This window comes from Drosophila navojoa, chromosome 3 (genome assembly GCF_054131105.1).
Source record: "Drosophila navojoa isolate 15081-1374.11 chromosome 3, UAZ_NAV_1.0, whole genome shotgun sequence".
NCBI classification, from domain to species: Eukaryota; Metazoa; Arthropoda; class Insecta; order Diptera; family Drosophilidae; genus Drosophila; species Drosophila navojoa.
Window position 1 is genome coordinate 12,529,620 of NC_142891.1, and position 11,251 is coordinate 12,540,870.

Here is an 11,251-nt window from a genome sequence, read left to right on the forward strand (position 1 = left end):
TATATTTTGTTTGATCAGACAGCCTGACAGCAATAATAAGTTGAACGTATTCAGGAGCAGGAGGGCAGGGAGAAGGTTAATTTCACTTATGCGAAAAGCGAACCGAAAAAAAAACAACAACTTTAATATGCAGCACAAAATGAAGCGGATGGCAGGTGAACTGGAGCAGAGCTACTGCTGCTGCCGCTGCTGCTGTTGCTGCTGCTGTCCATGTCATTTCAATCAAATATATATATATATATTTATTTTTACTTGTTGTTGTTGTTTATGACAGCAGCAGTGGCTCGACTGTGCCATGATTTATCATTATGTGACTGGGACTGGGCCCACTGGCCCTAGCCCCACCCGTCTCTCTTACGCAACATAAGTACATGTTCAATATATAATAACATAAAATATGACGGCCTGCCTTCGCATAAATAAAACAGCCACAAACCGGTGAATATTGTAAATGTTTCAAAAAGGTTACAAATGAACACACGTCATGCAAAAATGTTGCCCAGATAAATGCACACAGACACACACACACGCACACATAAATGTATATAAATGAAGTGTGTGTGGAAGATGACATAAGGTAGTTCCAGGACGTCCAGCTCGCTCTGCTGTTGGTAATAAATAATATTTGCGCATTCCTAGATTGACCAGCAGCATCGAGGCACAAGAATTAATTATTATAAAATATATCAAATTGAAGTAGTTAAGTAATAGTCTAGCAAATAGTATTCATTATAGAATCTGTATTTTCTGCTCACAAATGCAAAATATTACTTATTTTTATCAGGCAACGACTGCCATTAGCTAATAACGAAGTAAATCCCAGTAATTGTTATGGTAACAATCAGAAAATAATAATAAGTTTAACACATATAATAGTGGCGCATGGCTAAAGTGTGAAATAGTTTACTAGCGAACTCTAGAGGCTAAACATGTCTAGCGAATCGAGCGAAGCGGATGGCATAGTCATACGCGTCATGAACGTCTCAGATTTTCAGAATGCTAAGCAAGCAATGGGCGGGAATGTGAACAATGACGAGCCGCTAGATGCGTTCTGCGGCGGGAACGTGAAGAAGGGTAATGAGCAGGAGGACGATGAATATTACATTTCCATTGTAGAGCAAGGAACTAGTCTCGTGGCAATCGATGAGAAGAACGGAGGACGCATCGTCGGCATAGTTTTGGCTGCTGCTCAGACACCTAGCGATTTGAATAGATATTCCCAAAGTGTATCGGCACTAACTGACTTTGAACGCATCGAAACATTTATAGCAAAGGTCGAGAACGAAGCCAATCTCTTCAAGCGTTACGGCGTCTCTAAGCTGCTCTACTCACACATCACCAATGTTGATGCCACAATGCGTGGCAAAGGACTGGGCGCACGTCTAACTGTCGCTCTAATCGGAGTGGCTCGTTCCAAGGGCTACCCTCTGCTGGTGGCCTGCTGCACCAGCTTCTATTCGGCACGCCAGAAGCAGGCCTTGGGCATGGAGTGCGTCTACAAATTAGCCTATAAGGACTACAGGGATGAAAACGGTCGAGTTGTATTCAACCCACCTGAACCGCATACACATGTACGCGTGATGGCCATTAAACTATAAGCTAACAGTTAATATCTAAAAACAATACTTGGCTAATAAATCAACAAAATAAAAACAAATTATACAACATAAAAACAAACTAGATCGTTTTTACACATAGCATAGTTATTCAAGGTTCCTAAATGCAATTAAATTTAAAAATAAATAAGAATTTAATACAGAATTTTATAAAACTTTAATTCGCAAAATTTTAGAAAAAAAAAAACAATTTATATATTATACAAAAAATTATAGAAAAAAGCAACAAAAGTTCTAATTGATGTCGTATACTGCTGAGATATCAATTTCAAACGTTAACGAATTAACGAGAGCAGTTATCGAATTTTAGAAACAAACCCGATATGCGCATAATATGCAAGAACCTAGAAAAAAATGTTAACTCTCTAGGTCTGATTTTCCATTTTCAATGGGCTAAATGTGTATTAAAAACAATATGATCTTTCTTCAATTCGACCATAAAAAATAGAGATTTAATTGCCATTTTTATGGTATGCTTGGAACTTCCAACTTCACTAAATGTTCTAACTGTATCAAATTGACTAAGATGTGACTTAAATATATATACATATATATACATATTTATCATGAAAGTAGAATACGAGCTAACAGTCTCGACTAGATTACTCTTACTGGTTTCAATATATTTTTTTACATCTTTCATGATATATATATATTTTTTTTTTGCCAACGACAATGCCAATGTCGATTCTTAAGTTAGTCTGAATTTCATAGTAGTTATTTATTTAGTTTTAAATAAGCACATGGTTCCCACATAGAGTCATGCTCAATTAACAAAAGTAGCTTATGACAATCAGCGGCAAATCGGTGCAGATATGGCAGAGAAATCTAAAGCGATATTAAACAAAATGAGATTGAACTCGGACGCGTCAATTGAAATGGCAACTAAATAAATTAAATTCCACGTTGGCTGTCAATGGCCAAAAGGCAAACATACAAATGCTGGCGGGCCAAGGCAAATCAGAGCAGACCAAGAGCGCAAAAGTCCTGACGTCGAGTCTCCTACTCCGACTCCGACTCCGACTCTGTCCTCCATGTGCGGGCAGCATCGATGGTCGAGGCGCGCGTTTATTGAATGAAATTAGTCTGCAAATACAGTATGGCATAAGCCCTGGGCGCATTGGCCTGGTCAACGAGCCGTAAGCCTAATGTAAGTGCCTCCTTGGCTGGCACAATCTCTGCTAGCTGAGCCCCTCTCTCTCTCTCTCCCTCTCCCTCTCTCGCCCTGCAGTTGTCGTCTGCATTGAAATCGTCCATTAGCTAAGCAGATTAATTGCTAAAAGGTATTTAATTCGCGTCGCTTTTAGATTTCAGCGTTTTATTCTCCATTTCATTCAATGCTCGGCGTTTCAGCTACTCGCATTTCAGCCAGACGCATATTACTTTTTTTTTTTTCTTTTCATTTGATTTCTCAAGTTCTTTTCATTTGATTTTTTCTTTTTTCACTCATATATATATATATATGTATTATTATTTTTTTTTTTTGTGCTCTGCTGTGCTTTTTGATAGCAACTCTCAACTTCCTGGGAAATATGGCGCTAAGTATTTTTGTGCTACTTTCTTTTTTCGTTACTTTTTAATGCTTCATTAGCTACTAATGGAAATTGTGACTTTGCGAAATGCCTTGGCAGGCGCTGCCAATGTGAGGGGCTGGAGAGATTAATAGAAAGGAAATATGTCGCACTGAGACACAACAAAAAGTTGTTTAGCTTCAGAGGCCCGAAGCTAAGCCATCGATTATAATAGATTAATTCCTTTAATTGAACGACCCATATATAGAAATTGTAGAGAATTATGTATCTGATCACCATCTGAAATACAATTCAAGAACTCGAATATACTCCAATGTATTCTCAGTTCACAATAAAATGCAAAACTCAACCTAGCTGCAGGGAACAATGCATAAATAAAGAAAAAACAAGTAAGAAAACTCTAGTCAAGAATGCTCGACTACGAATGCTCGACTACCCTGAACAGTACAATGGACGGCAGTGTGCTTAAGGGTTATAATAAAAACCGAAATACATATATAAATCCCCAAAGATGTAGTTAAGGCAGCTGCATGACAAAAGCTGAATGCTATAAGACTCGATGCAAGGTATTTCAATGCCAAAGAGGGAATAATTTGGATTCATTGTTCTTGAAATAGAAAACACATTCATGGTTCACAGAAATGTAAATACTCTTAGTTTAAATCTCTTAGCGAATTTATGACAAGAAATTCTGTGAGACTGCATGACAGAAGCTGAATGATATGATACTCGATGTATGGTACATCTATGGAAATATTGATCAGAATTTCCTCGCTATTGATTAATGATTAAGAAACTGTGCTCAACTCTTCTAGGGAATGTTACCAAAAAACAAAACTCGAAATTTGAGTTAGGGCGGCTGCATGACAAAAGCTGAATGCTACGAGACTCAAGGCAAGGTACATCAATACCGAAGACTGAATTATATGAATTCATTGTTCATGGAAAAATGGAAAACATATTCATGATTCATAGAATTATAAATAAATGCTCTTAATTTAGGCCTTCTAGCGAATTTATGGCAAAAATTAATTGCGATGAGATTGCATGACAGAAGCTGAATGCTACGAATCTTGTGGAAATATTGATCATATTCTGCTCTCTCAGGAAAAAATCATAGCCCCATAAATGTCGCAGAAACTGTGGGCCAACTCTTCTAGTGAATGTGAAAAAAACTTGAAACTTGAGCTGGGGCAGCAGCATGACAAAAGCTGAATGCTACAAGACTCGGTGTAAGGTACATCAATGCCAAAGACTGAATAATATGAAGCTTGTGGCAGAATTTATGCTCATTGCTCCCGAAATAGAAAACATAATCATATGATTCACAGCAATATAAATAAATGTGGGTCTTCTAGCGAATTTAAGGCAAAGGCTAAATGCGATGCGACTGCATGACAGAAGCTGATTGATATGACACTCAATGGATGGTATGTTTATTAAGCATTCAGACAGACAGACGGACAGGGCTCGTCGCCCTGATCAAGAATATTCTTATATATGTATATACTTTCTGTCTGTCACATACATGTCAACAGAACCATAATACCCTGATTTCCCGTTTTCAATGGGTTCAGGGTATAAAATATAAATAAAAAAAGAAAATACTGCTAAAATGCAGCAGCAAATAATTTTAAGAAAAGTTGTGTGATTTATGTGCAAATATCACACAAAAAGTAACGAAAAAAAAACTCGAAGTGGAAACAAACTCACAGAGAGACTAGGCAATGCAGGTGGCAATGAAGTAGGACATCAGGTAGAAAATGAAAATGGCCAATGCAGCTGCTGCCAAGTCAAACAAAGAGAATGACGACCAAGGCAGCGCAAACTTGAGCAGAGGACAATGGAAAGGCAGAGTGGAGAGAGTGAGTGGGAGAGAGACAGCCAGCAGCTGTGAGGCGAAAGCTGCGTCAGTGAAAGCTGTTCCGGAAAACTTGCTGAAATTATTGAAGTGCAAGTAAAAAACTAAGTGTAACACGGAAAGTTGCGAGAGGGAGAGCGAGAGATGCAGACTGCAAGAAATTAACTCCCGAGTTTCTAGACGAAGAAAACTTTGCAAAGATCTTAAAGAATCTTGCAAAGATCTGCCCGATGCTAAATTTGTCTGACAGCTGAAATATCTGAATGGACTTTTCACATATAAAAAACAGCTTCATCTGAACAATTCAATGGGGTATGTCCTAAACGTTACCGACCAATGTGATTTAATATGAAGTTGAATAAATTTATAAATGAACCATAATAGAGGTATTCAAATTCGATATATATATATATGTTTTGGATTTAATGTTTTGCGGTCTACCATAGAGTCAATAACCAACGGTATATGCTTATCCTTGGTGTAAAGCCAAGGTATACTAATAATTATATACAAAACAGGAATTAGTTTACCCACTCTCATTTAATATAATTGATTGCTAACTGTTTAAACTACCTAACTTTATAAATTTGTTGCAATTAGCTTAAAATTCCTTTGTCATTTCAGTCGATTAACTAACATTCTCGTACATCTTGGGATTGCGTTGAATATTTTCCTCCATGATCTTCTTGTGCATATTCTCCCAGTTCTCGACCTTCTGGAGGACGTCCGGTAGGACCTCGCGTATACGAAAACGTTCAATCTCCGGTCCATCGCGCATCTCAATGTTCGTCTTGAAATTGTAGTTGGGCGTGTAGCCGTTCAGCTTGAGGAAGTGATCGAAATAGAAGGGCACTATCTGCTCCTGCATATTGTCTAGCACCATAACAGAGTCCTGGGTGAAGCCATCGCTGACGACACCATCCTCGGCAAAGGCGCGCACGAAATTCCTTGTGTTCTCCGAGATGACCACGGGCGGTGGTATGATTTTCTTGACACGCTTTCTCAGGTACATGCGCTGAAGGGGTCCCACACGCTTGGGCTTCTTGTAGGGCGGCTCCAGGTTGCGTCGCACGTTCTTCATTTCTGTATCGATGCGACGCTCGATCTGATAGGCCTGAGCCGAGAGCTTCTCCAGGTAGCGACGTCGCTTGCGCAGCGCCATCTCCACTTCGCGCACCTTGTCAATGTCCATGTGCTCGAACTTGCTCAATATCTCCAGGACCACGCCACTGATGGCGGCCACCATGTCGGAGGCACTGGGTATAACATCGCTGGAGCCACGCACCGTGGCGGGGACAACGCGACGATAGACCTCAGCCATTACGGCGCGATACTTGTTAAAGTCCTCGTCGGCAAAGGATTCTCGAATTGGTTGATCTAGGTAGTATTTGACGCGCGCCTCCATCTCAATGGCGCGATCTTCCATGAAGAATTTTTTGGCAGACTTGCGTGCCACATACTCCTGCTTCTCCTTCAGGTCCTTGTTGCACCAGTCTACGAATGTTTCCAGCCTACCCTGCAGCTCGGTGTGCACGGATAGGGTGTAGTGCATTTCCAGTAGGAGCATAAACGTCTTGTTCTTCAAATTTTCGATGCCTTGCAGGAAGTGCTCAGCATTGGGAAATACCTGCAGTACGGGATGCAGATTGCGCATATAGACGTCATAATAGAAGTCCCGTATGGCCCAGGCATCATCTTTGTCCCGCACGCGTATATTGACTATGGCACGCTTCGCAATGGACTGGTCGTAGGGCTCCAATTCATACTCAACGTCCTCGTCCTCGTCTTCCTCCTTACTCTCCTTGGAGTCCGCCAGAGACGCCTTGGATTCCGCCGGAGTCGCCTTGGGTTCCGCCGGAGTCATCTTGGAGTCTGCCTGATCCAGCAACGCGGTGTCACTACCGAACTTGTTGCGTTTCTTCACCGGCACCAGATGGATCCAATCGTGCTCGGCCCGCCACTCCTCCTCGCCCAGCAGATAGTGGAAGTTCTGCAACATCACACAGCGTATCCAGTGACCCTCAATAAACACGATGTCCATGTTCAGCATTGTCAACTCACGCTCCAGTTCACGGTAGGTCTGCTTCATTGAGTCGGTTATTTCGTAGTAGGTCTTCACCTGATAGACCATCGTCATGGCCGCATTATACTCCTTCTTCTCCCACTTGGCGAACAGGCCCTCGTACAGCAGCTTGGTGTTCTTCATGTCCTGCCAGTGGCGTTCGTTCAGTGTGTCGTAGATCTTGGTGCGCACCATTTTGCCCTGAATCAAGAGCGATTCGTATTTGAGACGCATTGCAACCTTCAATAGTTCGACGCCCGTCTTGAAATTAAACGTTTTTACGGTTGCGCGGTTTTTTAACTCATTTATATAGTTCTCATCGAGATCGGTGATAACCGACCCATGGTACTTCCGGCCTTTGGGTCCAATCAACATTTGGCTAACATCGGTCACGGGCACCTCCAGTCGCAGGCGTAAGCCATTGCGCAGACGTGAGCTAAACGTAAAGAATGAATCCTTTGGGCCCAGCATGGCTGCCTGCTCCTTGTGCTGGCCGGAGAAGGGAAGCATGCGGAACGGATTCTCCTCTTCAGCATCGACATCGATGACTTCCGCTTGGAAGCGAGAGCGACGCATTTCCTCAAATGGCACGAGCGGCTTTCGTATATAGTCCAAAGGTATTTTCGTGTCGTCCTCTAACATTAGGAAGCTGCCGCTGTCTTTGGATAGATTTGTGCATTCCGAGCTGCTAAGCGAGGTGAGGCATTGCTCAATGCTCTTCAGATCCTCCTCGAGCTCAGCCTCAACCGCCTTGCGGTCAACCAATAGGCGCTCCTCCTCCGGATCAATATCTTTCGTCTCGTACAGAGCCTCGCGGGTCTCTCGCAGGAAATCCAGATACTGTTTACGTCCTGGATAGTCGAGGTTCGCCAACTCCTCCGGATCACGTGAGTGAAAGATAAAATCATACGGACGACATAGATCCTGCACAACTTCTCTGGCTCCATCCTTGGCATCAACGCGAGTCTCCGCCAAGTGATCAGCGATCATCTTGTCGAAATCATATTTGGTTATGGTCAGATCGGTGTCTAAATACTTCTTGCATGGAGGATTTGCCTTGATAAAATTTACAATCGGAACTCGTTCGGGCTGCTCTTGCACTGTGATCTTTGGGTAGACCGTCTTGGTCTGGTAGTGGACGTGCACGGTCTTCGCCTGGGTGGGATCCCAATGGTCGTGATGATGGCGCGCCTCGAACTTCTTCGTGAACGGACGCTTTGGGGTCCGCACATTGGCATACTTGATATTATCGGGCATTACCTTCTCCAGCAAGGGCAGACCTGAGTTTTGGATGGCATCATTGAACTGAGCCGATGGCACACGCTCGGCGGCATAGTCCCGCCGTCGTCTCGGGTGTATGTGGAGGGTTTTCTCTCGGAATTGAGGCGCTGGCATGTTGCCACGCATATCAATGGGCACATCGTCGTGGCCGGCCTTCATACGATGTTCGGGATCGTTTTCGCCCCCAGCAGTGAGCACAGACTCTCTAACCGTCTCCGGTGGCGGCACCCAGTCCAGATCGAGCTCCTCCTCCTTGACGTCGCAGGGCGATTGCTCGCGCAGCTGTTTGGCCTCGACACAGGGAAGTCCCAGCAATTTCATGCGTGCCAGCTTGACCTTGAGATGCTTCGCCTTCGCCAATTTGTTCTTGAGCGCCAAGTACTCCAAGGTAGTTTCCACCTTGGACGCGTCAACCATGTCGGCATCCAACTGATCCGGCGCATCCGGCACAATGATCTTTTCGGGAAACACGTAGCGAATGAGATTGAATTTCTTGACGTGATACTTGAGCTTGGGCTTGACCAGCTTCAGGTTCTTGCGCAGCACTCGATGGTAGTGGAGACCCAGCCGCTTATCGATGAACTCCCTGATGGCGCTCTTCTTGTCGTGCATGTGCAGACTCATACCCTGAGGCGGGAACAGATCCAGTTTCGGATCATCCGGATCGAGAACTTTAATAATGCCACGCTCCACGTCCAGCTTGATGGGCTCCTTGCGGGGCGCCAATTGATTCAGCCACTCGTCGCGCGTTAGGCAACCCTTAACCGTACGCTGACCCTCCATGATCTGGTGGCGATGCAGCTTGCCGCGCAGCCCATCGCCGTGCTTGAAGTGAAAGCCGCGCAGCTGGAACTTGTCACCGATTTTGCCCACCTTCAGATAGTCCTCGTCGTCGCTACTCTGCTCGCTGGGCGTGGTGGCAGCGCTGCCCTCAATGCTTTCCTCGCAGCGCAGTTGCTGCGCCGCCTCCGGGAACTGCTTGAGCTTGCCAGTGCGCTCCAGGTAGAACTCCTGTGTCACCCGCGCCAGATCACGTCGCACGCAGTTCTCCTTGTGCATAATCGACTTCAGTCGCTCCGTTTCGGTCAGCGTTTTAGGGAAGAACTTGCGCTTGCGTATCACTGGCGGTATATACTCAAACTTTTTGAAACTCCGCTCGATATCATCGTCGATCTTCGCCACATCCTCCTGCAAATCCTTTTCGGCGACGGTGCGTGCCTGGATTTCCAACGCGGCTGCCTCGACTGCCTGGCGCGCCTGCTCCCGCTGGGCTTTGCGCTGCTTGTTGCGTAAGTAGATGTCCTTGTAGCGGGCCTCGCGACGCTTCTGCTCTTCGGCGATCTTCGCTTTGTTGGCCGGCTTGTCGGGCGAGCGGAAGAGCTCGGCCAGCTTAAAGTCCTTCGGTGGCGGATCTTCAATGATGGGTGCATCCTTGATTTTCGTATCGAACACTGGAGGTATCGCTAAGCGTTCGGCTTGCAGTTCGGCCTCGACTTTGGTGGCCGTTTGCAACTTCGTGCGTCGTCGCGTCATATAGCGAACGACGCGCCAATAGGTCTGCTGATTCTGTGCCTCCTGCTCGTCCTTCTCGTACGTGTTCTTGTAGTCCATGCCCTGGAAGTCCAAATTGACGGGATTCTCCAAGTCAATCACCTCGCATATATGCGTATCGGACGACTCGGAACCGGTGCTGGCGCACACGTTGTCCCCGTGCTTGACCATCTTGCTAATTAGCTTGAATTGCTGATCGTCCGTTAGCCTCTTGTGCCGCAACGCACTGGGATTGGCCAGGCAGTGGGTCTGGCGCGGATCCTGCGTGAGGAAGAACTTCTGGCGAACCGGCGCCATTTTCGACAGCTGCCTAATGTTGTCCACGCAGCGTCCAATATGCGGCTGTGGAGCACCAACCACATAGCTGGCATCGCAGGGCTTCTTCCACTGGTTGCCCTTGAAGTGTTTGGCTCGATTCGACGGCACGTGATGGGAGTCAATCATTTCGCCCGAATTAATCGATGAACTATCCCGATACTCCAGCGTCGTTTTCGATTTAGTGTTGGGTGGCAGACTGGACGACGTGCAGCTTCGCTGCTTCATGTTCACCGTGAAGATGCCATCGCGAAAGCCCGAAACGCTCGAGCTAAGAAAGTCCTTGCCGGTTCTTTTGTTCCACACCGACTTGCCGCAGGCATCGCGCTTGTTGATATCCGTCCGCTTGATGTTCGCATCGGGAAACTCGAGCGTCTGAACGGCCAGCAGCGGATCCGAGTCACGGCGCGAGAAGTCAATATTCTTGAACTTGGCTATCTCGATTTCGCGCCTTGTCGGCTGGTGTGGCTTCTTTCGTGGGCAACGGCGCTTCGACCGATCATGTTTATCAGTGGCCGTTTGTGTCGCGTCGGGCACATATGAATCTCTCACAGCTCTGGACATGCGCTGAACCACGCTTTCAACTGCCTTCGAGTCACGAAAGCCATGCGCTGCGGAATACCGACCCGCAACCGGATCCTTCCTCAGTGTCGACATTTGTGATTTGAAAATATATTCGAATTGGACTGAATAATAGTTTACGCTTGTTTATTTGCTATCGACTGAACATTGGAATTTAGCCCTCGTAACTGACTATGATTTTATTTTGCTCTTGACTGACATCATTCTGGCATGGCTGGCTAGGCACTAGAGAAACCAAATATCATATTTAACAGGTGAGAAACAAGTCATTATAAATGCATCGGATATATGCTTTGTAGACTTTCTGCACAGCTGTTGAAGCGAATTTATATGTCTATCAATAATTAAATAATTCAAAACTTACATTAAATAAATAAAAAGCATTATTTTAATCTTATAGACTAAAAAGATTTTTTTTAGATTATTTCTTTACTAAAAATTTAACTTTTTT

At 44.9% G+C, this 11,251-nt stretch overlaps 1 protein-coding gene and 1 non-coding gene across 2 annotated transcripts; one reads left to right on the forward strand and one right to left on the reverse strand.

Annotated features, from left to right (window-relative positions):
- Nucleotides 1–878: 878 nt before the first annotated feature.
- LOC115562537 (arylalkylamine N-acetyltransferase-like 2) lies at nucleotides 879–1,623 on the forward strand. The gene has a single exon (XR_016196551.1). It is a non-coding gene; the product is annotated as an arylalkylamine N-acetyltransferase-like 2 (transcript).
- A 3,901-nt stretch (nucleotides 1,624–5,524) lies between these two features.
- On the reverse strand, nucleotides 5,525–11,027 carry LOC115562538 (uncharacterized). The gene has a single exon (XM_089257230.1). The coding sequence runs from the start codon at nucleotides 10,873–10,875 to the stop codon at nucleotides 5,638–5,640; it is 5,238 nt and encodes a 1,745-aa protein (XP_089113356.1). The 5' UTR covers nucleotides 10,876–11,027; the 3' UTR covers nucleotides 5,525–5,637.
- Between the last annotated feature and the right edge of the window lie 224 nt (nucleotides 11,028–11,251).